The sequence below is a fragment of the Pollicipes pollicipes genome, unplaced genomic scaffold (genome assembly GCF_011947565.3).
Source record: "Pollicipes pollicipes isolate AB1234 unplaced genomic scaffold, Ppol_2.1 Scaffold_2555;HRSCAF=2994_pilon_pilon_pilon, whole genome shotgun sequence".
Taxonomy (NCBI): Eukaryota; Metazoa; Arthropoda; class Thecostraca; order Pollicipedomorpha; family Pollicipedidae; genus Pollicipes; species Pollicipes pollicipes.
The window spans coordinates 8475960-8503214 of NW_023596136.1; the positions used below are offsets into that span (position 1 = coordinate 8475960).

At 57.2% G+C, this 27255-nt stretch overlaps 1 protein-coding gene across 1 annotated transcript in view; it reads left to right on the top strand.

Moving 5' to 3' along the window:
• LOC119108199 (uncharacterized) overlaps nucleotides 1-27255 on the top strand; it is a 49824-nt gene that overhangs the window by 12167 nt on the left and 10402 nt on the right. Inside the window, exons 3-12 of the mRNA XM_037231778.1 lie at nucleotides 4693-4828; nucleotides 10378-10573; nucleotides 11504-11720; nucleotides 15917-16033; nucleotides 20750-20856; nucleotides 21455-21582; nucleotides 22589-22858; nucleotides 24860-24994; nucleotides 25466-25550; nucleotides 26965-27108. Of these exons, the coding sequence (XP_037087673.1) occupies nucleotides 4693-4828; nucleotides 10378-10573; nucleotides 11504-11720; nucleotides 15917-16033; nucleotides 20750-20856; nucleotides 21455-21582; nucleotides 22589-22858; nucleotides 24860-24994; nucleotides 25466-25550; nucleotides 26965-27108 (1535 nt within the window). The remainder of the gene's footprint in view (nucleotides 1-4692; nucleotides 4829-10377; nucleotides 10574-11503; nucleotides 11721-15916; nucleotides 16034-20749; nucleotides 20857-21454; nucleotides 21583-22588; nucleotides 22859-24859; nucleotides 24995-25465; nucleotides 25551-26964; nucleotides 27109-27255) is intronic.

A 27255-nucleotide genomic window follows, 5' to 3' on the forward strand; every position in this document is an offset into this window, starting at 1 on the left:
AGGACGAGGAACGAGCAAAGCGGCTATTCAACATATCGCACGGTCGGGTGATCATATTTCTTGTGGTAATATTCCATTCAGATGGTGAGGTGAGCTCTGCAACTGTGACTCACGCTCGGAATGTTCAGTTCATGAACTCACTGTTCACCTGACTTGTTTATATGAGATTAAATTTGTACCTCAAAGTTTGAAGCCATTTCGTGATGTACACGCGGCTGCTTTGATGTCTGCATTTCCAGTGCGTTCCGAGAAAGCATTTGATATAATCTAATGACACTGCAAACACCTTCCTCCCTGTCATTTGCCAACTGCGACGCGCCGGATGAAACATAATCCGACCGAAGCATAAATCCGGCGAATACTCTTCGTCGTAGAGAGACGTTCGAAACTTCGCGTGAATGGCACATGTGTGCCTGCGTTTTAATCAGTGCTTGATCTGCTCTTCATGCTTGTCGGACCGCAAAGCTACAGGAAAAGCACTGGTGCCTCGTGACCTTGACGTGGACTCTGTTATCCACTCAGCGAGTAGCGTGAGCTTGGCGGTCCCGTTGATGGACGCGGTATCAGAAGAGGCTCGATCGTCGGGCATGGTTAAGGTTTCGCGGTGACCGCTCAAACGCATCGTTCAGAAGCCGAAAAACGGATTTTAGCGAAGCCGTGCTGGATGCTCGCAGTTTATGCAAATGAGACGGACTTCCAGCCCAAGCCTGCCGTTATGACTCGGTCACTTGGCGGGGGTGTCCGCACTATACCAATGGTGCACGGCCGCGGAGTCCTCTTCTGTTTGGTTCATGCTTTCTGGAACCCCGGGACCAATGTTGGCCACGAGAAAGCCCCCAGTGCGAAGCGCTGCAGGTGCGCCCTCCTGACGGCCGGTGTTGGAACCTCTGGCCTGCTCCGGCCGCGTGGCCCGCCGGTGGCTGTCAACTCGGTCGGTCCAAGCGCCCTTCCCCCCCCCCCCCCCCCTCAGGCCTCGCGAGCTTGGAGTCACATCACAGAAATGTGCCAACAGACGTGCCAAAAACTGGGCTGTGCAGTTTTTTGTTGTGAGCTGCTGCCTCTAGCCACAATGAAAATCGGCTTAGCCGGATCATACGGACTTGCAATGCGTGTCAGGTTCGGTTCGGCTGGCCCATGTGGAGCCAGCCGGGCTGTTGGTCGTCCTTCGGTGAGAGCTCCTGTTATTCGGCTCGCGGTCCTCCTGGTCACAAGTTGATCAGCGGAGGACGCCGGTGCTCATTGCTTCTGTGTCGTGTGACGTTTTTTAGGCCAGCCTGTGGCTTGGCTCCACAGACATGATGGACTTGCCTTCCGGCCAGCGCCGGGAGAGACTGTTTTACCACGGTCTGGTTTTTAATGCTGCGTGGAGACAGAGTGCAAAGACCAATGACCCGGTCTTGTTTTTGTTTGGCATGACGTCAGAGCACCGCACAAAAACTCGGCAGCTGTTTCTCTCGTTATCGGAACTCACCGCTCCTGACGGCCCGCACTTCACTGTGCCAACAAAGGAGTGCGCTCCTCCCTGGAGACGTGGCTGATACGGGCGTCCCGCCGGTGCGAGCTGACGCTATCTACAGTGGTTCGGTTGCTGGTGACAAGCCGCCTCAAGGTCGGCCCCGGGGCGGTCCTGACGACGCATCTTCGCCGGCCGGCGCTCCCCCACCCACTGCCCACCGGGCCATGTCACGCGGATGTGCCGTGCCGCGCCGCGCCGCTGGTGCTCTGGCGCGGTTCAGCGTCAGACGGGGCGGGCGGGGGGCGGTCCTGATGACACATCCTTGCCGGCCGGCGTTCCTCTCACCCACTGCCCACCGGGTATGTCACGCGGATGTGCCGCGCCGCGCCGCGCCGCGCCGCTGGTGCTCTGGCGCGGTTCAGCGTCAGTCGGGGCGGGGGGGGGGGGGGGGCGGGGCGGGGCGCTCAAGCGGGTGTCACATCGGGACCTAAAACATGAAAGGCTGACTCCGGCACTTACAAATTATGTCACCATGCTCGTCGATCTAGAGGCCTGGAGTGACGTCCCCTCGCGAAAGGATCCGATGGCGAATCTCTGAAATCTCTGATCTCTGAATCTCTTAAAATCTGACGGAATGTAAGAGACGAGTGTCTATTTTTTGGCGGACGCAGGGCACCAGGTTTTTGAGGCTGCCATCAGCGCAGCGAGATAAGTCACCGTGTTTGACGTTGCTGAGACGTTTCACTGGCATTGATGGTAATAAGCTGTCAGTTCCGAGCGGCCCCTTGTTCGTACATGTCTTCACCCTAACACAGATCACCGACGGCCGTAGAGTCTGCTATGGCTGGGCCATTGTTTAAGTAAAACTCGTCTGAAACTCGTCCTTCAGTCATTTAAAACCTCACACGTCTTTGAAAAACGTCCGAGATAAAATGTACCAAGGGTAGGCTGCGGAAGGCGTTCGATTCTGACAACCAGCTACGTGTGCGATGGCCTTGAAGGCAGTTGGCCTGCCTACTCACTTTTCAATGTTATTTCCGGGAACGGACAGTAGGTTATCGTTCTCAAAAGCGGATTTTCAATCCAATAATATCAGTCATAGTGTCACCTTTGCGCATTATCTTGGGCATATGATACCTCGTTCCATGGCGGCCCAAGCATATGAACGGATATTTCGCCATGCTGAAATGTATTACTGTGTCACCTCCTGTCAGGTTCATGTTAAGATGTGACCTGTGCAACATAATGATGGGGAACTTTTTGGGAAAACAAACTGAATCAGTCGAGAATGCCGCAAGCGTAGCCCATGTAACCCCCAAAACGTTTCTCGTTGGCCAAATTGCATTAGACGGGATTCGGAATCTTGATGGACATTTCACGCAACATATGTCGCAGAAGCGCTCTGTCTGTCGGACGTACGTCTCGGTGTATGTCGCATGCGCGTCTTTCAGGCCGCAGATTTGCACGCGACACACGCCATGTGCAGGGCGCTGGTGCCGGCTCCTTGCTATATCACTACATGACTTGGTAATGCAAACATTCCTAGGCCTCAGTTATCACAAATGCCGACGTCGCAAAGCCTGCGTTGACTTTGGGATTTGCGGCATGTCACGTACGTGCTACAGAGCTGGCGCTGTGTGGAGCCCGCACCGATCGGCGGGCTGTTCAGGCGTACACGCATCCGGGCAGATACATGAACCCGATCAGTAACGCCAGTGGTAATCATTTCGCACAATCGTCGAATGGAGCCGGGAGGACCGGGCGGGACGTAAGATACTTCCGATCAGTGAATGCAGCAGGCGTATGGTTCCCGTGGCGTCAGGGGCGCTAGCGTATGTGCATGTTGGGGGGGGGGGGGGAGGGAGAGGGAGGGACTGTGGCACACCTGGGTCCTGATAGCGGCCAGCGCCGGCCTCGGGCCGCCGATACGCGTTCATCTGTCCTGGGGATGTGCTGGACCAGAGACGTCCACCTATGCTCGGGATGTGCTGGACCAGGGACGTCCACCTGTCCTGGGGATGTGCTGGACCAGGACGTTCATCTGTCCTGGGAATGTGCTGAACCAGAGACGTCCACCTGTGCTCGGGGTGCGCTGGACCAGGGACGTCCACCTGTCCTGGGAATGTGCTGGACCGGAGACGTCCACCTGTGCTCGGGATGTGCTGGACCAGGGACGTCCACCTGTCCTGGGGATGTGCTGGACCAGGACGTTCATCTGTCCTGGGAATGTGCTGGCCCAGAGACGTCCACCTGTGCTCGGGATGCGCTGGACCAGGGACGTTCACCTATCCTGGGGATGTGCTGGACCAGGACGTTCATCTGTCCTGGGAATGTGCTGGATCAGGGACGTCCACCTGTGCTCGATATGTGCTGGACCAGGGACGTCCACCTGTCCTGGGGATGTGCTGGACCAGGGACGTACACCTGTGCTCGGGGTGCGCTGGACCAGGGACGTCCACCTGTGGTCGGGATGTTCTGGACCAGTGACGTACACCTGTCCCTGAGATGCGCTGGACCAGGGACGTCCACCGAGGCGCAGCTCGCCTGCCGGTCATGGGCGGCCCAGCACGGCGCGTTTCATTGGAGAAGGCTGGCATAGAGCGCTGAAGCCAATCCGCCCATGCCGTGCTGTATGCGGTTGGTAGGCCGGTCTCCTCGAGCCTGCGCTGATCGGATTAGCCGCCTTAAGGTGTCCGCTGCCTGGCACTCGGCGTCCTGTGCACCCGCTTAGAGTAACTACGCCAGTTTCCGAGACGCCGGGTTCCGGGAAGTTTGGGAAACCTTGGAAATCTAGGAGGCTGTAGGGAACAGCTGAACATGTGTGCTGCTGTCGTTAAGCCCGCCTGCGAAAACTGTGACGCTCCAGCTTGGCAAATGTTCTCGGAGTGGGCAGGCCGAATGGGTCTGCTTGGCTTGACAGGTCACGTATCGCCTTGCGTCATGAATCGAATCTATCTTGCATACAATGAGATGCGGTGTCATGAATCTGCGCATTACCACCGGCTCATCGCGTGCCCCGTGCTATTGCCACTGCCATTGCAAACTCAGGGGCGCTGGCCTATGACCCCAGCCGTGGGGCGTGTTAGAGATATGCCGCCTGCCGCTATAGCATGGCTCTCCCGTGCGGAGGAGCCCTTGGGTCCTTGGGCCTTTGGTTTGACGGGCGCCTGCGGCTGGTCTCCCACGGCTGCGTCGGAGGCTTACGTGTGAGCCGGCCGCCCGCTCCCCTGCTGCAGCCGTCTACTGCGACCACACGGCGTCCGGCAAGAGCCTGCGCTTCATCGAGGACTACATACGCGACGAGGTGCTGCCCACATACGCCAACACCCACACCACGTCCACCAACGCCGCCCTGCAGACCACCTCCTTCAGGTGAGCCCAGAGGGGCCCGCCGACCGCGTCGCGTCCCCGTCCTGGGACCTGAGAATTCAGTCGGTCCTTGATTTACGTTACGGTGCATGTACGGATTTACATTTACCGTACATCATTGGTCTAGAAAGCAGGTATGTGCTTTGAGCAAAACGAAAATTCCAGGATCCCATAAGCACGGAAACCAGTGGGATCCTGAATCCACCCTTGGGATCCAGATACATGCCTGGTGGAAAGTCAGGTCCTTGTCACAGTATAGTTACGTGTGTTGAGGTCAACTGCATGCATGCTTGGTTCCATTTATGTACATATAAACTCACCTAAACAATGATCCCGCATGAACCGCGTCATTGCCGTGTACCATTAGTCCGCGGAGGCTGTACCACCTCCGACCATGTGGCCAGATCGCGCTACCCATCCGCCCTTTGCCATCGGCAGCTCGCGCCCCTCCCAGCCGGGCCCTGTCGGTCAGTCTGGCCCAGCGCCCCATCGTTCCGGCTCGAGCCGGCCGGACTGGCTCGTGCTCGATCTGTCCAGTTCACAACGGGACGGGACGCAGGCTGGGGGTGCGGTCGGTGGAGCCGGCTCGCGGGCCGGCCGGGAAAGCAGAAGGGAGGGGGGGGGGGGGGAGGCCGCTCGGCGGTGGAGCTCACAGTAACCGGCCTGGAGCCGGCTCTTCACCTGCGGGCCCACTAGGTCCCATATGACTGGAGCCATTGCGCGACATGCGGATACACCTAGGTCTCATATGACTGGAGACGTTGCGCGACCTGCGGACCCACCTAGGTCCCGTATGACTGGAGGCATTGCATGCCATGCGGACCCACCTAGGTCTCATATGGCTGGAGGCACTGCGCGGCATGCGGACCCACCTAGGTCCCATATGACTGGAGACGTTGCGCGACATGCGGACCCACCTAGGTCCCGTATGACTGGAGGCATTGCATGACGTGCGGACCCACCTAGGCCTCATATGGCTGGAGGCACTGCGCGGCATGCGGACCCACCTAGGTCCCATATGACCAGGCATCGCGCGACATGCGGACCCACCTAGGTCTCATATGACTGGAGGCATTGCGCGACATGCGGGCCCACCTAGGTCCCATATGGCCAGGCATTGCGCGACATGCGGACCCACCTAGATCCCATATGACTGGGGGCATTGCGCGACATGCGAACCCACCTAGGTCCCATATGACCAGGCATTGCGCGACATGTGGACCCACCTAGGCCCCATATGACCAGGCATTGCGCGACATGCGGACCCACCTAGGTCTCATATGACCAGGCATTGCGCGACATGCGGACCCATCTAGGTCCCATATGGCTGGAGGTATTACGCGACATGCGAACCCACCTAGGTCCCATATGACCAGGCATTGCGCGACATGCGGACCCACCTAGGTCTCATATGGCTGGAGGTATTACGCGACATGGCGGTGAAGTTCGACTGTAGTAAATCAAATATCGTAAGGCTTATTTAGTTCGTTCCCATAGCACCGACCGCACCGTTTTTAGGTAGTGCGTGCCGACATTGCTCCGTTTATATCATAAGTGCAAGTATACTGTTATTTGAGATGCGGCTGCATCTCCCAGATGTAGAAGATAGCGTTGCAATTATGTGACGTTACATGTAAATAATTGGACCCAGAAATGGCATGCGCATTCTCTTTTTTATTGTCGAAAGCTTCGCTTCTAATCTGTATAAAAATGTATCGCAACCTGATTGTTTTGCGTGCTACAAAGTCACGTTGTCAAAGTCTTACACTGTCCTCGGTAAGCTCATTAATTCGTTTCGAATGGGATTTTCGGATCTCACACGATTACTGAGCGGGCTTGCCCCATTTGAGGAGCGGTCGTTGGAGTTACAATGCAGAGCGAGTGGCTACAGGTGTGAGGAATCAGACAACTGGCTGCTCGGCTGTTCCGGTCTAGGCCGGTGTCGCGCGCCAATTGTTCAATCCGAGGTGACAGGTTTGGTACAGATGTCCGCCGATAACGCTGCGCGCCGTGCGGTCGGCTGGTGTTTGCGCCCCTGGCTGACAGCGGACGGCTGCCGGTGGTCGCCGCTCACCGGTGGGCCGTAGTGACGCGTCACGGACCGGCCGGGGAGGTTTGGTGCAGATGTCAGCCGATAACGCTGCGGCGCCGTGCGGTCGGCTGGTGTTTGCGCCCCTGGCTGACATCGGACGGCTGCCGGTGGTCGCCGCTCACCGGTGGGCCGTAGCGACGCGTCACGGCCCGGCCGGGGCGGCCACCTCTGCGGCCGCGCTCCGAGCTAGCGGACGTAGCCGCTGTTTACTGCGGTCGGCCGGCGTCGGCCCACGCTCGGCGCGCCGGTCACCGGCTCCAGACGACACCGGACAGGCGCTGGTGGGGGCGGTGACGGCGGCGGGCAGCTGTCCTGGCGCTGCCGGCGCCTGCCGGTACTTTTCCACTGACGCCTCCACCTGAGGTCCGTGCGTCGCGGGCAAGCGTCGCCCCGAGAGGCGGCCGTCGCTGACGTCACTGGTAGTTATGTCACACGCACAGTGACCCGATGTTTTCGTGCGTATGGTGCGGCTGCCGGTCAAGTCGCGGACAGGCGGCCGCCTGTGACAAAGGCGGCCTCGGCTGCACCGGGCATCAGGGGTGCCGTCGGCCGGCCAGCCGGGTGAATCAGGTAACCGGTGAAGAACAGCCTGGAGGAGGGGCGTGTGCCCCGAACCCGCTCGCTCCCGATCTGCCGTCGCGGGTTGACCGGCGCGCGCTCCCGGCCCGCTCCGGACGGCCTTCGGCCGGCCGGGAGGGGGTGCCGGTGGCGTAGTGGTTAACGCATCTGCGATAACCACTGTGCGTCTGGGAAACCAGAGTTACGGGGTTCGATTGCCCGCGGTGCCCGCCCTTCCTGCCAGAGTGAGAGGCAGTCGACGCCATATAGCCTCAGCAGCGAGTGCGTCGTAAAGCCCCAACGACATACACACACACCGGCCGGGCGGGGCGTGCCGTGACCGGCCGCAGTCGTGCCGTCGGCGCCACACCCGAGGCGTCGGTGTTGTCAGTGTTGACAGGCGCTGGACTTGACGGGTCCGTGCGACACCGGCCGCCCCCCGACCGGACCCGCCGCCCTCGAACCCGATCCGTGTTGGCCGCCGGTGGCCGTCCAGTAGTGGACAGCGTGTACGATGCAGCGCTGGCCGGCGTCGCCCGCATCCCCGACCGGCGTCGCCGGCGGGCTTATCGGCGCGCTCGTGCCGCTGCTGTCTGTGTTACGTAATAGCGGTCGGGCGGCTCCGACAATAGGTGGTCCGATGACCCTGCTCTGCGGCCTGAGGGCTGCGGCTGATAACGCTCAGTGTACTAGCGGCTCTGTCGCCTGCACGCTGTTTTCGGATTTTAGCCCCAAGGATATATGTGCGTGAAAATCAGGAAATATGATTTGCTGGCAAGGCGCAGTTTTTTTCCTTCCCTTGCAGACCGCCTCCCGACGCCCACTAGGTTTTACTGGCCTAACGCTACGGTATATTTCTGGTCCCTCAAGAGCTAAAGCCCGCAATATTCCAGCAACCGCGACACACGTGTTGTTTTAATATGTATTTAAGAAGGCAGGTAGTACTGGCCGTGCTTTTGAGTGGCATTCTGACTTCATGAGGCTCAGATAGTGATGCGTGATCGGTCTAGTGTTAATCGTCCTAATGCTGACGTCTTCTTTGTGAAGCGGGCTGACCGCCCAGACACCAGAGGACCTTCCCCAGCCGTTCGTTTGCACTGGTATCACCCCTGCCGCCGCACATGGCGCATATTGACATAGCATCGCATTGGGCTGAGCCAGTGCCGGATGCTGTGGCAGTGTATGGTGGCAGGAAACTGTGCGACGTTTGGCGGACTGCAAGGGAGGCATGCGGTGTAAACATTTTTGATCCATGCCAATTTGCGTGGAGCTAACGGGCGGCCGAGCCACCGGCATGATGCAGTCGGCATGGGGGCATGGTGTACTGCATGGTGCTACTGACGTGGCGACACGGTGCGCTGCATGGTGCAGCTGGCGTGGCGACATGGTGCGCTGCATGGTGCTGCGGACATGATGACATGGTGCGCTGCGGCATTCCTTTAACGAATGCGTTGTTCTTGAACACGGCTCGGATGTAAGAAGATGGATTGTATGTATGGCTGTAAACATTAGAAACATTGTAAGCGTTACAAACATAGCACGTCGTATTTATAGCTCAAGATGATGGCGTTTAACCAGTAGCGAGACGTAGTGACGGATGGAGGGTACTCTGGGGAAAAAGATACATAAAAGTGCAATAAATTGGTCCAGTAAGCACAGTGAAAATTGTTACCACGTTTTTGCGCATTAGGTATACACGGAGCAGTTACATAAGGTGCTAAACAATTAGATAGGGTCGCATGGAACTGCTCTTACACAACAGCTATCTTTATGAATAAAAAAAAATCACAGAAGCCAAGTAAGCAAATTCCGTCTGGAGTCCAACCGCCGAATATTATTAATTTATCGGCTTGCCACATACCAGTGTGCCACGACCCAAGCGACATATTTGAAGGGTCAACGTTGTATGGTGCCGGTCGCTTGGGTGATTTACAAGCTGCTTATCAGATCAAGATGGCTGACCTCCGACTGGAAAACAGGGTTGCGACAGGCCTGAATAAAACGGTCATCAGCCGTCAAACTGAATAGCCTTCAGGATTGACTATAAATACCCGACATCTTTGGTTTCGACCAGCGAGGTCATGCTACAGCGATGCAAACCAATGTAATAGGGTCAACCACTGGTGCGTGCTTGTGCACTTGTGTCTGTATTTAATTCTGCACACTCGTTTCGGCCCATCCACAGCATGCGGCTGGTTCCGTGCTGAACTATGCGCGCTGCCCCTACGTTCCCAATCATTTCCACTGATGCTGCATAAGAGAGGTTAGCCAGTTAGCCTGAAGCCGGTCCCGTCTTGTCCTGTTTTGAAGCCGCACTTTCGGTCATGAAGCGATGTGGCGTATAGTGCTGGTTGACGTTACATGACGGTGCTGGCCTTCTGCTGTGGAAGCCGGCTCGTTCGCCACGTTTGAGTCCATCCATATTCCAATAGGCACCTGCCAGTGGCTTTCAGGCGGTGCGATAGATTTCCCTATCTCAATACTGTTGGGAACCTTGGCTGAGCGTTATTATGCACTCATCAGTCGCATTCGGAACAGGACAAACATATCTAGTGAATGTGTCGGTAGATCACGCGCACCCGAAATGAGCTGCATGCTCGCTTCCGAATGTTACACATCATATCTGTCCTGCAGTGATGACCATTTTTGCCTGGCAGTGCTCGAGTTACGTCGTGCGTGCCCACTCCTAGTCCGATATAACTGCCGTTCAGTGGTTGGCTGGCGTCCGGCTGCGCTGGATGGCGCTCCAGTGTTACGTCGTCCTGAGTAAAGGTCGTCCATGACGCGGGGCTCTGCATCGCGCCATAGGCGCGAGGTGCGCCGGATTGTCCTCAACAGCGTGCAGACGTGGCCCGCATGAGCAGTATCCGCCCATAACCCGCGGCCGTGCGCCCTACGGCAGGGACGAGGCGCGTCTGATCGTGCGCAACAGCGTACAGGCTTCGGAGCACGACGCGGTGCTGTTCTGCGGCTCGGGCGCCACGGCCGCCGTTCACAAGCTCATCAGTCTGCTGCACCTGACGCAGCCGCCGCTGGTGCTGGTCGGGCCGCACGAGCACCACTCCAACCTGCTGCCGTGGCGTGAGGCGGCGCACAAGGTGGGTCATCACTCCGACCCACTGCCACGGTGAGAGGCGGCTCACAAGGCGGGTCACCACTCCAACCCACTGCAACGGTGAGAGGCAGCTCACAAGGCTGGTCACTACTCCAGCCCACTGCAACGGTGAGAGGCGGCTCACAAGGCGGGTCACCACTCCAACCCACTGCAACGGTGAGAGGCGGCGCTTAAGGTGGGTCGCCATCGTGCTGCATAGCTGCTGCGTACTGCACTGTCACCACTACGGCTCAGCATTGGTGAGAGGCGGCGCCTGGGCTGATCCACAAAACTCCAGGTCGGAATGGCGGTAACGATGGTCGGTCGGTCATCGGGGTCGGTCAGTAATGATGCAAGTTCCACGCGAGATAGCCAGGCTCCATTTCCGTTCAATACTTTGGCCTCTGCGTGTTTACTGCTGACCTTTAGTTGCCCGTGCCTTGCTAAAAGGTCGCGCGACTACATTTCCAGGGCATCCGCCAAAATGACGCGCGCACCTGCTGCCCCAGCCGAAGGCCTGACCTCGCTGCCGCCGTCTGGCCAGTCGCATGCTGCGATTGTCGTTCAATGATGTATTTTCCTTGTGGCGTTTTTGAGGACACGGAAAAACGAAAAATAACCGCGCTCTTAATTGGACATGGCTGGCGGTGATGTTGTCCCTGTGAAACAAAAAGGGTCTTTGGTCCTGTCGGGTCACTGAGCCATAGCGTCGTGTAGGAAGGCTCGGAAGGCTGGGGAGCCCTAAGGGATCTCGGAAGGCTGAGGGGGGGGGGGGGGCCTTAAGGAATCTTGAGAGTTCGACATTGATCGGTTTTGTGTTCATCGAGAATCACGTTGCCGTTGGGCACGAAGTATGTATGGCACTCATCGTTCACTGACCGGTGCCATGTTGGAGATGGAGCAGCGTCATTGACCGGCGCCGCCGCCGGGGCAGGTGGTGCGCGTGGCGGAGGATCCCGCCACGGGCGGTGTCAGTCTGGCGGACCTGGACGCCCAGCTGGAGCGGCTGCGACCGGCCGCCGCCGACCGGCCGCTGGTGGCCTGCTTCTCGGCCGCCTCCAACGTGACCGGCCTGCTGACGGGGGACGCCGAGCTGACGGCGGCCGTGCACCGGCGCGGCGGCCTCGTCGTCTGGGACTGCGCCACCGCAGGTGAGGCGCTCGGCCCGTGCCGCGCGCCGCCGCCGACCCACGCAGGGGTGGGCACACGCGCGTGGCCCGCCGTCCGCCGATGCGGGCGCTGGTGCTGTTTGGGATCATGTGCGGATCGGGGCAGCGTCTGGCGTTGGGCTGGGGCGGCTCCGGCAGCATAAGCCCAGCTTCCGTCCTCGGCCCGACCGGCCACCTGCTGGACGGCGGCCAGACTGGCCCTCCGGGGCCGCCCAGAACGCTGCCGAGCCCGGTATGCTAAACAGGCGGTCTGCCCCCCGCCAATGAGCGCTCAGCGTGGACCGCGCTCGCCGCTCCCTGACAGTCACTGCCCAAGCCCGGTGATGAGGGATTTATGTGCTGGCGATAAGCGATTTCATGTTGCGCATTGCATCAGCGTGTTAGTGCTACAGGTCATGAGAGCCTTTGATCTCAGTGCACCCTGTGCTACATACTGGGACGCAGCCAAAGGTGTGGAAGGGGGACACAGGGTTGACAAGGCCCCTGGTAGTAAAGGCCCCCCCCAAAAAAAGGCCGGATATGGCCCATTTGTTAATGAAGACATGTTTTCTTAGCTATTATGCGCATATATATATATATATATATATATATATATATATGTGGGTGTGGGTGTGGTGTGTGGGTGTGGGTGTGGGTGTGGGTGTGGGTGTGGGTGTGGGTGTGTGTGTGTGTGTGGTGTGTGTGTGTGTGTGTGTGTGTGCGTGTGCGTGTGCGTGCGTGCCCGTGTGTAATATTTTTAACTTATCTAACTGGAATATGGGCCAGATGCCACTGCGAGATCATTTTGCTTGCGGTTTATAGTAAATTAAGTGACAAGATCACGCGTTAAATGGCTGCATTGAAATAAGTCACCGGCGCTCGTGATTTTACAATGGTTCAGTGGGCTCTTTTCAAACCGAAAGAACTCCGAAACTTTGTCAGAATTTGTATATGGGTTCTACAGAAAAGCAAGGATTCCGTGAATGTAGATTGAATATAAAATGGGTTAACAGTTTGTATTAATTGGACCAGGTCATGCTTGTCTGGATATCTTCGACATTCATAATTGATTAGTGGTACAGATTATGTAATATAGTTGCGCTATGCGCGCGCGCATATCTTATGAGCATGCGCGCTCGCATATCTTAGAAGCAAAAAATTGGACGCCACACGTTGAAGTCTCCGTAGGCGCGCAGCGCCGGCCCTGCGGCTTATGCTAAGCCAAGGCCAACAGGTGGACGAAAAAAGTGACGCACCTGCAAGAAATACCTGTGAACGCTTTTGCACATCAAATCGCACATTTAGAGATATTTCGGGCGTATGTTTCACCTGTGCGGTTTTTAGAATGATGACAATAGCGCATTGGCCTTTACAGCACCGCGAAGTGGTGCTGGAGTCTGGTTGTGGGACTGGGAGAGTAAGGTCAAATTTATTATTGTTGTGTTGCTGTAACTGTTAATCTGTGAACAGGACAACCTCATATTTTCCAAAAAAATGTTCGTCCAGTGTAGTCTTGGGCTGTACGAATTCCGTTTGAAAGACATTCAGAAACATTATTTTACTATGGTTGTATTTGCGCGCTCGGCGCCCGCCCCCTGGCGTTACATGCAGTGGCCAACGCCGTTTGGTTTTACGAAAAATTCGATCCAAACCATCGCTGTCCTTGCTCCCCTAGATTACGGGCGTGTCACTGGGGCTTGATGCCCCACTCAGCTGCTGGGACTATGTGACGCCGCTGTCCTGTCACCTTGGCGGGAGCGGCGGGCACCGCGGGGAATTGAACCCCGTACCTGGCGTTTCCCAGACGCCAAGTAGTTAACGTAGGCGCATGAATCATTACACTATCGGCGCCCGGTGCGCAGGTTGAGACAACTTGGTGGCATTTGTCTCACTAGTCGATTGTGCAAAAATGATGCACGTCCTCAGGGAAACATGGAGTGGCCTTGTGCGTTTTGAACTCGTTTTGACCCACTCCATCCAGCTCTAATGAGACCCCTTATTTCCTTCAGGTAAAGGGGCCCTGTAAGTACAACACTACGGGGCTGGTCAAGGGCTGTTGTTCCTGGTCAAGGGCTGAAGGGCCATCCTGTTCCATTGCGGTGTGTTTTCCGTCCGTCATTCTGGCGACACTGAACGGCATCCCCTGGCTGATCCGGAGGCCCTTGGAAGGATACATCATTACATATTGGTGCACTCCCTGACACAGAAGGCCTTCTGACCCACACAACTGACGCCAGATCGACGCATGAGCCGTCATCAACGCAACGACATCCTTGCTCGCCGCAGGCAGTCAAATATATAACATCTAGACTCCAGTTGGTCTCAACTGGCCCATACAGGAATATATCAGAGCGTCCACCGTTCGGTACTGAGGCCCTGACTGGCACAGGACTCTTCTATCCCCTCAATGTGAGCACTCATCACAGATTCTCATTTCCTTCAGTTGTCAGAGGGCTCCGACCAACGCAAAAGCCCTCCTGCCATTCGGGCTCCTGTCTCCGTCCCTGTTGACCAAATCTTCCCCTGACTAGTTCGAGGCCTCCTGTTGGCGCATAATGCCCTGTTGGGCACTGTGGGACCCTGAACGATACAAGAGCCCGACCGATGTAAATCGCGTGCCTGGCCTCGTCCCTGTTTGGGAAATGGGCCCTCAGAGCTCAGACCAACGCGGAGCTGTTTGTTGTTCGCGATCTCTCACCGAAGTAGAGGAACGCTCTGTCCCAGGGCGTTTTGCGTTATCGCAATAAATATTATTTTGCGCTCTGTCCCAGGGCGTTATCATTTGCTGACATTTGAGATCACGACTTTATGGGCGGGGTCCTTAACGTGACCTACAGCCGACCCTTCGAACCCTTCACCATCCCACTGAGCCCTCGATCTTAAGTCTCAAGAGACCCTCCGGCCCCACCTCACCTCCTCACCCCTCAAACACCGCTTCGACTCATGGCCACTTGCCGCCACAGGACCGCTGTCAGGCACTGTGACTCCCAACCGACACAGGAGCCCCTCATTGTGCCAGGGTCCCCGAAAATTACAAATCGCGAGCCCCGGCCTTGTTTCTACTTGGGAAATGGGTCTGAAGGGCTCAGACGGACATGGAGCTGACTGTTTGGTGCTCGTGGTCTCTGACCGACTTTAGCACCCGCGCCATCTCAGCAGTTCTTAAAACGGTGTAAGAGGGCCTCTGGCAGGTATTTTAGGTTACGACCCTACGGGCGCAATTCTTAACGTGACCTACAGTCAGTCCTTCGGATCGTTATACCCTCCAAATGGGCCTTTGATCGTCGGATCCGGTGTGCCGCCTGGGACCCTCTTCGGGCCTCCTCGAATACTTCCCTTGGTCGGCTAGGCGCCCGTGCAAGCATGGGACCCCCTGTTAGGCGCTGTGGGCCCCCGACAGATACAAGGCCTCTGGCCAGTGTAAATCACTGGCCCCGGCTTAGGAGCTTATTGGGAAGTGGGCCAAGTGGGCCCCCAGGCCCATACAGACACGGATCCGACTGTGCGGTACAGGTGGTACCTTACCGACAAGTAGGGCTGTATCGATCCGGGGGGTCCGCAATTGGTGTAAAGGGCCCCTTGACCGTTATTTGGTTGTCCATCTTCGCAGGCGGGGGCCCCTGAGTAAGAATCTGACCAGCCCTTTACGCCCTTAGAGCCTCCAATCGGGCCCTTGATCGTCGGACCCGGTGGGCCCTCTAGGCTCTTCGGGCCTCCTCAAATACTGCCTCTGCTCGGCACGAGGCCCCTTGACAACACAGGGCCGTATTAGGCGCTGTAGGGCCCGAACAATGTAAATCGCTGCCTCCGGCTTTGCCCCTGCTTGGGAAATGGGCCCTTAGCCCCACGCCGCCACGCAACCGACTGTGCGTTACCTGTGGTGTCTGACCGAAGTATAGGCTCGTATCGACTCAGTGGGGCCTTGATGAGCGCGCAGAGCCCTCTGGCTGACATTCGAGCGCCTGGTCGTGCGTACTGGGTCCCCTGAATGAGGCCTCTGACTGTGTGCGGGCCCTTCGGGTCCTCAAATCTGGTCCTTAATCCTCCCCCCCCCCCTGCCCGAGCTACTGGCTGCATATCCGAGACGCGATCTGAGCGCGGTGCCACGAGAGCGCGGTGCCATGGACCCGATGTTTGACTCGGCTCACTGCTCGCGGCATGTTGTGCGGCGGCGCCTGACGCCCCGCTCCGTCCCGCAGCGCCTTACACCAAGCTCGTGATGAACCCGGTCGTGCCAGGTCTCGACGCCAGTCTGACGCAGAAGGACGCGCTCTTCTTCTCGCCGCACAAGATGATCGGCGGGGTGCAGACTCCAGGTGAGGAGAGCGCCGGGGCGCTGGCTGCACCCTGCAAACCTGATCCTCTCCCGCCCTTTTACGGGCTCTGGTCATGGCCGCGGTCAGCTTGGTCGGCCGGTTGTGCTGGTGGCTTCGCGGCAAAGCTCTGGGATTAAAACGCAGCGCCTGAACAATACCGAGTGTTGGCTGCGTGTGGCGGCTGGCTGACGTGAGTGCCACCGCGTCCCGGCCCTGCGGGCAGAATTCGGGTGACCCCAGGCTCGTTACCGGCGCAGGCTCTCTCTGTCTGAAACGGAAGCGGCGCGGTAGAACCATGCGCCAACGCATCGGTGGGACCCACTCAACACCGCGCCAATCGCGAATTCCGACGGTAAAAGTGTCGCCAAGACACGGGCCACTCTCCCGGGCGTTAGGACAGAGGCTGGTAGAGGTGTTGCCTTGTACGCATCATCGTGCGTAGCTCAGAGACACGATTTTGGGTCGTTTAAACGTGTACCGACTGAGCAGCGACTTGGGCCTATGGTATGTGTGGCCTGTTTGCGATGCACTGGCTCGCGATGTTGAGCTGCATCGGACATGAGCTGAGTCTCGTGTTTGACGTCTGCTGCCTGTCACGGCAACCTTGACAGTGACAGGCCGGCAGCCAGCCACCGGCTCGACAGGACATTCCGAACAGCCCTTTAGGATTGGAATGTTTGAACGTCAACACTGGCGCACACGCCATGTGTTTGGCGTGCGACAGCGTTGCAGCGCGGACTGCGCGTTGTGCGGACGGCTGTTGCGTCAGGCGCGACGCTTGGTGTCCCTGTCCGACCTTGGCCGCCTGCTGTCGCCCGTGTCGGCGGCTCGCGCTATGTTTGTGTAGTCCGTCTCAGCACGGCCGCGCCGGGCACGCGGCGCGACTCGGCCGGTACGCGGACCGGTACAGGTGCCGGCCGGCCGCACGCCACTCTCGCCACGCTCGTGGCTGCTCGCCGCTCGTTGGGCCGCGCCGACCGGCACAGGCGGCGGCCGGTCTCGCCCAGTTGTGAGGCAGATAGGGCCGGTCCCACCCAGTCGTGAGGCAGAGGGGGCCGGTGCCGGCGCGCGGAGCTCGCGTTACTCGCGTCGGGGACGTGCCGACCGAGCGGTCCGGCACGCTGGTGCCGACCGTAGCAGGCCGCTGATGACCGTGGCCGCTCAGACGGTTAGCGTGCGGCACGCAGCGCGTGCTGGCCGGCGCTTTTCCCTCCCATTCTTGCGACGGTGGCATGTAGCAAGCGGCCGGTCCAGTTCTTTTAGCGTCAGTATGTGCTTGTTGGGTTGCTGGAGTATTGCAATGTGTGAGGTGACTGTAAGCCGCGGTCGGTAGCGCGTTAAGTGTTATCCACAACCGTGTGTCGAGTGGTCGGTCCGTGCCCGGCAACCGTCACTTTGTTGCAGTGTTGGAAATTATAAAAAAATCCTGGGAGCGGAGTACAAATTGTCTATAGTGCACGGCAAAAATATCCGAGTGCCGTGGGTCATAACAATTTTATTTAGACTATCTTTGAGAGATAGCAGTACACTCGGTGGTACTCAATAAAAGCGCCACTTTCCATGTACAGCAATTCATGTAAAAACACTTGTAATGGGAGGAAACATCGGTATTTAACATGGTACGCTGAAACAACACGGTCTCAGGCTCTGTGCTAAGAAGCATAGGTGTAGATATATGGGTTTTCAGTTTATGACAGGCTGTGCGTGGTAACCACCCTCCAAAACGGCGGGTGGTTACGCTCCGGGCTTAAACACACTCAGAAATGGAGGGTGGCTACGCACCGGGCGCATGCACCCTCCAACATGGAGGATGGCTACGATACGCACAGCCAGAGAAAAATGGTGCATAAATATACAAAGAAGGTGCCACAGACGGCCACCTACTTAAGCTCCACCATGATCGCGCTACTCACGCTCCACCACGGTCACGCTACTCACGATCTACCAGCTAACTGGTTTTAAAAACGGATTAACATTCATGCCCTTTACCTTCCGGACAACACACTAGGCCCTGCACGTCCCAGCCGAATAATAGAGACAGGCAGCACTCTCAACCGATTTACCGAGCCAGCGCAAGTGCAATGCCTGGCGGACCCGTCCACGCCGACCAAAAGGGATTGGAGTCAGTCACTCCGCTGACTCCTGCGGACAATACATTGTATTTATGGATTTTAATGCGCTGTAACCCATATCATTGAAAAATAGGATAATTTATGTTCCAATTCATTGATGTTTTGTTCCAGTAAACCCTTCTTCTTAACTTGCAGGACCAAAGTTATGGGTTCGTGTTACTCTGGTGTTCTGGTGTTTTTGCCGGAGTGAGATGGCTGTCTCTGAACGTTTTTTTTTTTGCCATTTATAGCAACCTTTTTCGACTTAAAATTATATTTTATAAAGCCTGAATTACCAGCCTTAATTTCACACCCTTAACACGCACTCGGGTGAGGTGTCAAATTGACTCCCCCCCCCCCCCTCCCGGAAGGATTTCCCGGAAGGATTTCCGAACGGCCGGACGTAGCCGCGCGAAATTTGGGATGGCTGTAGACAATTGAAAAGCGGATTGTCTGACATAAAAAATTTAGGTGTACCTTGTAAGTTCGCTGACCTGTGACAGGTCAAAGTCAGGCCATGGTTTCAGCGAGGGCACTTTCTAGGGAATCGTCGGATCCGATCAAACAACGGAGCGTTGGACGAAGCCAGACATCTCTGGGATACTCTCTTATGCAACACAACAATTGAATTAACAAATAGCAATGACCTAGGAACAGACGGAACGTCAGACCAAGGTCAAAACAAACCTGTTTTATTACTCTCGGGCTTGCTGTATGGGCTGGTTTCTGGTGCTCATTTCGAATATATTGATAGCAGGAACCGCATTATATACCTTCAATTGACCTTGTATAGGTCAGAATAAGTCACGGACCTAAAATGACTCAGGTCAACGTTTTGTTTTCAGGAACATACTGCCAGCGTAATCTCTGTCGCTTATCCAGGTGCAAAACGCAGAACGGTCTTATATTTTTGGGTCCTCATGACCTTTAAAAGGTAAAAAAGGTCACTGACCTTAACTGAGCGTGTAACATTTTTCTTAGAACATTGCCTAGTTCTAGGGGCCCTTTGGAGACAACCTGAAATTTGACCTTGTTTGCCCTATCTGACCTGAAGGTCATGACCTAGGAACTTAACACTTTAACTTGAGTGAGTTCACGTACAGGTCAACACACCCTGTGAATTTGGTGTCTGTAGCTCTCTTAGTTCCCGAGATCTGAGGAGGGGGTCAAATTGACCGCCTCCACCCGAGCGAATGGTATCCAGCCGGCCACCCAGGCGTGTGTTTAAAGGTCAAACAATGTCACTTACCTTAACTGCGCGTGTAGCATTTTCTTAGAACAGTTGCCTAGGTTCTACTGGTCCTTTGGAGACCAATCTTGGAATTTGGCCTTGTGTTACCTTATTTTACCCGAAGGTCATGATCTAGTAACTTCACACTTTGACCTAAGAGAGTTCGCGTACAGGTCAATGCAAGTCCTTCGTCATAATCGTGATACCCATCTCTATACAGCTTCTCTCCAAATGTTTACAAATCTGTTCAAGGCATGAGCGCGAGCAGAATATTTATGCTCTTGACAAATCAGTCACCAGCAGGCGAATTATTAAAACCAGTTGGAGATTTGGGCTGTGTTTAACCTCCAACCTGAGCTGGGAGGTGGGCGCAAGGCGCCGAATAGTTGAGACGTTTCCAACACTGAATTGCGAGTGATTCTCTTATTTGCATTGTCATGACACAGTGGTTGCGCGTGAGTAAGCGGCCGTCTGTGGTAGGTGCTTGGTTGCGTCGTTTTCTATGACCATTCATTGCATCCTTGGCAATAAATGCGGTTCGTCGTCAATGGTAGGTTAAGTTATATTCAAGTTTGAGTTGGTCTGCGTAGGGCGTAGGAAGTGAGAGCTTTGCAAATCTACAGACTGGAGCTATTCTGGTGCTCGTTTCTCACTTCCCAGTGTTGTTCAAAGGCAATTTAATTCAACATTCACACTTTATTTTTCACATTTCCATACATGCTCAATCTTATACCTTGGTGGCAACACAGGCTGCTTGCTGTTGGGCGTCTTAGTCTGGTAGGCGCAAGATTTGTGCTCTTGCAGATATCAATACATGGCTCATGATGGAAGCAGCAAGCCTCAAGCTGTTGCATCTTCTGGTTTAATTTTGTCCTGAAACAGAGAGATACAGTGAGTTTTTTTTCTTCAAAAAAAATGTTTTTGTTGCACCATGATGAAGTACAACATATGTCATTTTACCTGGCCACAATCCTGGAGTACAAAATCTTCTGGCATACATTATACCTGGACACGTCAAGTTTTCCAACACTGTTTTGCCGCGTTGCACTCGTTACCAACTGACGTGGGGGGGGGGGGGGGAGGGGGCGAACATATCGAAGATGCAGAATGGGTGGTGAAGTAGTGATTATTCGAACCCAGTAATGACCAGAACCCGGTAATAATTATGACGTCATGTGGAATGCCACTGTGTGCGTGCCACACATGTCAACATTCATTGCGTGGTCAGCACACCATAGACGAAGGATCGGCGCTTTTGAACAGATAACAATGTGCCCACCGTTTCACTGGCCTTGGATTGTGGTCGTGCCTGGCGTGTCCCGTGGCCTGTGTGGCGCGTCAGCCGGTGACGGTCCGCCTCGCCGCCGGCGGCAGGTGTTCTGGTGGTGAAGACGCGTCTGGTGCGGAACCCGGTGCCGGACGGCGGCGGCGGCGGCGGCACCGTCTTCTTCGTGCGCCGCGACCAGCACCGCTACCTACAGGTACGGCGGCGTCGCGCCCGCGTCTGTCGCTACAGATGCTCTGCCGGAAGGAGGCTGTGCGCGATGGGAGCGTGTGTTGGTACGGAACAGCGGCCGCTGGTGGTTCCCTCCACGTTAGCTGCGTGTGGGTGTGACACTGTCCTTGGTATGAATACTTTCCCCAAGCTGTGCATGACAGGGGCCAATTTGCGTGCCTGCCCATGAGCTGGTTGATGGCGTTGCCTCCCGCCCATGAAAGCAACACGGCTTGTGTGTGATCGAACGTCATGGCTTACGCCGGCTTGTGTCCCGCTCTGACCAGGCCATGCGGGCGTCAGTGCCGTGTCATGACGTGACGCCGTGTCATGACGCTGTACTGTGCCGCTGTGTGTCGTGACGCCGTGCCGTGCCGCCGTGCTGTGCGCCGTGTGCCGTGTGCCGTGCCGTGATGCCGTGTGCCGTGACGCCGTGTGCCGTGACGCCGTGCCGTGACGCCGTGCCGTGACGCCGTGCCGTGACGCGTGCCGTGACACCGTACCGTGACGCTGTGTGCCACGACGCCGTGTCGTGCCGCCGTGTGCAGTGCCGCCGTGCTGTGACGCGACGCGGCCGCTGGCAGAACGTGGAGGCGCGGGAGGAGGCCGGCACACCGGCTATCGTGGAGGCGGTGCGGGCCGGCCTCGTGCTCCAGCTGAAGGAGGCGCTCGGCCCGGAGCAGATTCGACTCTGGGACGATGCGATCGTCAGGTGAGCCGGCCAGCACCAGATCACGCCTATCCGCCGGGATATATAGCTGCATATGTTCACAATCTGTGGAATGGATTGCCAGCACCGAGCTACCGCCTCCCATGTGATGGAATGCAGTCTCCCCCCCCCCCTCACCCTGCGTCACCGAGCGCTTCGACCCGCTTCAGCCGTTGCCAACTTCGGCAGTGTTGACACAAGTGAAGCTGACTTGTTGGATTTGCGGTAAAAACGTCATGTTGACCCAAGCTCAGAGTTGGCCAGGAGGCTCGGTGACACCTTCCGTCAACATTGAGGTGGCCACATCATCATGAAGTGTGCTATCAGGGAGCGTGTGTCGCAGCTTTGAGATGCGTCCGATTGTGTTTCTCGTCAGAGTGACGGTCCGGAAGTCGGAGATAATGTGCCGTATGAAGACGGCCGGTCTGTGTGTGCGTTGACTAAAGCAAGATGAACCGACTAAGGTTTCCCTGTATCAGCTTGTCTCCGTAGCCTTGATATTCATCTGAAGGCCGATGCACTTTAACCCGGGTCGATCAAGCTTGAAGACCCTGCTGCCGTGTTCAAATGAGTATGAAACGTTGGGGTTTGGTTAGGTTAGCTTCTCTCGCTCTTGTTCTTTCTCTCGCTCTCGTTTTTTTCTCTCTCTCTCCCTCTCTCTCTCTCTGTCCCCCTCACTCTGCCCCCTCTCTCTCGCTCGGCCTTAAACGAAAGGCGTCTCAGAACTGTGATATGAAGCAACCAGAGGTGATGGAGTGAGGCGGCAGCCATCCTGGCTCGACGCTGATGCTTGACGTGCAGAGGAAACCCAGCCAGGGCATGGCTTGGTCCAGAACGAGGGCCGTCCGTAGGCCTTCTCAGGAATAACGGCCGGAGCAAAGCTTTTAGTACACCGGTAACCCTGCGAGATCACGTCATCCCGTGCCGACGGCTCGAGTCCGTGCCGCCCTCCGTCTCACACACGCCCAGCCCCCCGGCCGCCAGTGACCGGCGGCCTCTCCGTCGGCAGCCGGTTCCTGCGTGAGGCACGCTCCATGCCTAAGCTGGTGCTTCTGGGACCACGCGCCACGTCCTGCCCGCGCCTGCCCATCTTCTCCTTCCTGGTGGCGACGCCCAGCGGCGCCTTCCTACACCACAACTTTGTGGCGGCGCTGCTAAATGACCTGCTAGGCGTGCAGACGCGCGGCGGGTGCGCATGCGCCGGCCCTTACGCCCAGGACCTGCTGGGGATCGACGAGACGCTGGCCGAACGCTACGAGCGTACCATCGCTGAGGACAGGTGAGAACAGCAGACGCGATAGACACGGACCATCGCTGAGGACAGGTGAGAACAGCAGACGTGACCGGTTCGCGGACCATCGCTGAGGGACAGGTGGAGAACAGTCAGACGCGATAGACCCACGGACCATCGCGTGAGGACAGGTGGAAGAAACAGCAGACGTGAACCGGTGCGGACCACCGCTGAGGACAGGCGAGAACAGCAAGGACGCGATAGACAGCGGACCATCGCTGAGGGACAGGTGAGAACAGCAGACGTGCCGGTGCGGACCATCGCTGAGGACAGGGGAGAACAGGCAGACCGCGAACAGGGCGCGGACCATCGCTTAGGTACAGGTGGAGACAGGCAGACGCGACAGGCGCGGACCAATCGCTTAGGACAGGTGAGAACAGGCAGACGCGATAGACGCGTGACCATCCGCTGAGGACAGGTGAGAACAGCAGACGCGACAGGCCGCGGACCATCGCTTAGGGACAGGTGAGAACAGGCAGACGCGATAGACAACTGGACCATTCGCTGGAGGATAGGTGAGAACAGCAGACGCGACAGACGCGGACCATCGCTGAGAACAGGTGAGAACAGCAGACGCGACAGACGCGGACCATCGCTGAGAACAGGTGAGAACAGCAGACGCGACAGACGCGGACCATCGCTGAGAACAGGTGAGAACAGCAGACGCGATAGACCGGACCATCGCTGAGGACAGGTGAGAACAGCAGACGCGACAGGCGCGGACCATCGCTTAGGACAGGTGAGAACAGCAGACGCGATAGACACGGACCATCGCTGAGGAAAGGTGAGAACAGCAGACGCGACAGACGCGGACCATCGCTGAGGACAGGTGAGAACAGCAGACGCGATAGACACGGACCATCGCTGAGGATAGGTGAGAACAGCAGACGCGACAGACGCGGACCATCGCTGAGAACAGGTGAGAACAGCAGACGCGATAGACACGGACCATCGCTGAGGATAGGTGAGAACAGCAGACGCGACAGGCGCGGACCATCGCTGAGGACAGGTGAGAACAGCAGACGCGACAGGGCGGACCATCGCTGAGGATAGGTGAGAACAGCAGACGCGACAGGCGCGGACCATCGCTGAGGACAGGTGAGAACAGCTGACGCGATAGACACGGACCATCGCTGAGGATAGGTGAGAACAGCAGACGCGACAGGCGCGGACCATCGCTGAGGACAGGTGAGAACAGCTGACGCGATAGACACGGACCATCGCTGAGGATAGGTGAGAACAGCAGACGCGACAGGCGCGGACCATCGCTGAGGACAGGTGAGAACAGCAGACGCGACAGGCGCGGACCATCGCTGAGGACAGGTGAGAACAGCAGACGCGAGGCGCGGACCATCGCTGAGGACAGGTGAGAACAGCTGACGCGATAGACACGGACCATCGCTGAGGATAGGTGAGAACAGCAGACGCGACAGGCGCGGACCATCGCTGAGGACAGGTGAGAACAGCAGACGCGATAGACACGGACCATCGCTGAGGACAGGTGAGAACAGCAGACGCGACAGGCGCGGACCATCGCTGAGGACAGGTGAGAACAGCAGACGCGATAGACGCGGACCATCGCTGAGGACAGGTGAGAACAGCAGACGCGATAGACACGGACCATCGCTGAGGATAGGTGAGAACAGCAGACGCGACAGACGCGGACCATCGCTGAGAACAGGTGAGAACAGCAGACGTGACCAGGAGACAGCTTGGCACCTGGGTAGCGTGATCCCCGAGGGACAATGCTAACCACAGTGTGTTAAGTTGCGAAGAAAGATCTACGTCGTTGTGCCTGAAATGGCCGGAAGTCACCTTGCTCTCGCATTGTGTCATGTTACATATTTTTTTCATTTCTTCATGGGACCCAAAGTTCGTTTTAGCTCTTTCTTTGTTTGTTTGAGGGGGGGGGGGATTTTTGCCTTTTTGGCGAGTGCCTGGTAACTCAACACCCAGCGGGATTTCAGTGTGTGTGTGTGTCGTTGGCAGCCGGCTGGACCGGACCCACCTGCGGCGCCAGGGCGAGTACTCCTCGTACGAGCTGCTGCGGCCTGGCTTCACGCGCGTCACGCTCAGCTACCTGCTGTCGGAGGACGAGCTGGAGCACGTCATCACTGCCCTCAGGTCAGTCACGCGACGTCACACTCGGCTACCGGGGGACGAGCTGGATGACGTCATCACGGCCCTTAGGTCAGTTGTATATCGTCATGAAATATTTCGATCGAAAAAAGCGAGTTGTTAACCACGCCTGTTAGGTCGTTGGGTTTGGTTTGGTTGGGTTTTTGTTAGGTTTGGTTTGGTTGGGTTTTTGTTAGGTTTGGGTTTCTTCCGTGCCTGCTCACCTCAATCAATGCGCATATATGCTTATGTACGTCAGTGTCTGCGGTCTGATTGGTCCGTGTGAGGTAAGGCGTTGTCACGCACCAGACTTGGGTCCGTGCGTGTTTGGCAGGGCTCAACGGCGGTCGTGGCCCAGCTGCTCAAGGAAAGCGGTGGACCGCTGCTGATGACTGATCACTGACCATCAGTCGGTGAGGTGTTTGCCTGTGTCGGCTGGCAGCAGGGACCGCTGCTGACCCCGCTCGGCTGTTGCAGGCTGGTGAGCGAGCACGGCTGGAAGCTGCTGCCCCAGTATCGGGTCAACCCGGAGACCGGCGAGTGGAGGCACCACTCCAACCTGGTGCGTGTGGCGCCGGTCCGCCGTCCGCTCAGCACGTGACGCATCAGGCGCCGGTTCGCCGCTCGCTTACAGCTGTTTTGTGATGACTGATCATCGGGTGATGCCATGTAAATCTCGAAACACTTGTCCAATTCAAGCTTGTCATATGCTTTTAGATCTCCCATTTAGTGACAACTTCTGCATAGTGGTCCTGTCGTTCATCTATCGGATTCTGGCGTGTAGCATTGTGACCGCAACCGTGTGTCGGCCTGTACCCAGTGTACCGGCCGTATCCCAGTGTATCGGCTGTACCCAGTGTACCAGCTGTATCCAGTGTATCGGCTGTATCCAGTGTATCGGCTGTATCCAGTGTATCGGCTGTATCCAGTGTATCGGCTGTATCCAGTGTGTCGGCTGTATCCGGTGTGTCGGCTGTATCCAGTATATCGGCTGTATCCAGTGTGTCGGCTGTATCCAGTGTATCGGCTGTACCCAGTGTACCGGCCGTATCCAGTGTATCGGCCGTATCCAGTGTATCGGCTGTATCCAGTGTACCAGCTGTATCCAGTGTATCGGCTGTGCCCAGTGTATCGGCTGTATCCAGTGTACCGGCTGTATCCAGTGTATCGGGTGTGCCCAGTGTACCGGCTGTATCCAGTGTATCGGCTGTGCCCAGTGTACCGGCTGTATCCAGTGTATCGGCTGTATCCAGTGTATCTGCTGTATCCAATGGATCGGCTGTGTCCAGTGTACCGGCTGTATCCAGTGGATCTGCTGTATCCAGTGTATCGGCTGTATCCAGTGTATCGGCTGTATCCAGTGGATCTGCTGTATCCAGCGGATCGGCTCGCGTGCGCGGAATGCCGCTCGTACCGTCCGTGACGTACGCGCGACTCTTCCGCTTCACGAGCCGCGTGCCGTATGCCGGCTCCATGAAAGATCGCCCTGCTTCCTGGTCGGTGCACCAGATACAGGTCAAACACACCTGCTGCGGTGTTCCCAGCCTGGCTGTCCTGTCTATCCCGCCGAGGCTGTAGTCGTCTGTTGCGCCAAGGTCGGCTGCGGTGCCGACGGGCAATGTCGCTGACCCAATCCACGCTGGTGCGGGGCGACCCGGCTACCTCGAGCGGTGACCCCGGCCCGGCCAGTGCCCACTCTTGGATCCGGCGCGGCGACCTGGGGATCCGGTGAACTGGTGATCCTGTGAACTGGTGTTCCGGTGACCTGGTGATCCTGTGAACTGGTGTTCCGGTGACCTGGTGATCCGGTGACCTGGTGATCCGGTGACCTGGTAGTCCGCTGACCTGGTGATCCGCTGACCTGGTGATCCGGTGAACTGGTGTTCCGGTGAACTGGTGGCCCGATGACCTGGTGGTCTGGTGACCTAGCATTGGGGTGACCTGGAGCCCCGGTGACCGTTGCGCGACCCCGTCAGGTTCTGAAGGAGCGCCGCTGGCTGGGCGACATCCGCTACGGCTCGGGCCGCATGGAGTACCGGCAGCGGTCGGCCCACCCGCCGGCGCCGGAGCTGCGCGCCTGCGCCGCCCGCGCCCGCGCCCTCATCGACAGCGCCAAGAAGGTGCGCCCGCCCGCCGCCTAGGGCTGCCGTCGGGATAATTTGTACCACTGTTGTGTGACCAGGCCAGCGGCAACTTCCAGCGGTGCTCTTGCATCCGTCGTAAGAACGGGTCGGCTTTCAGGACTTCTTTAGTTTTCATCTGAATCA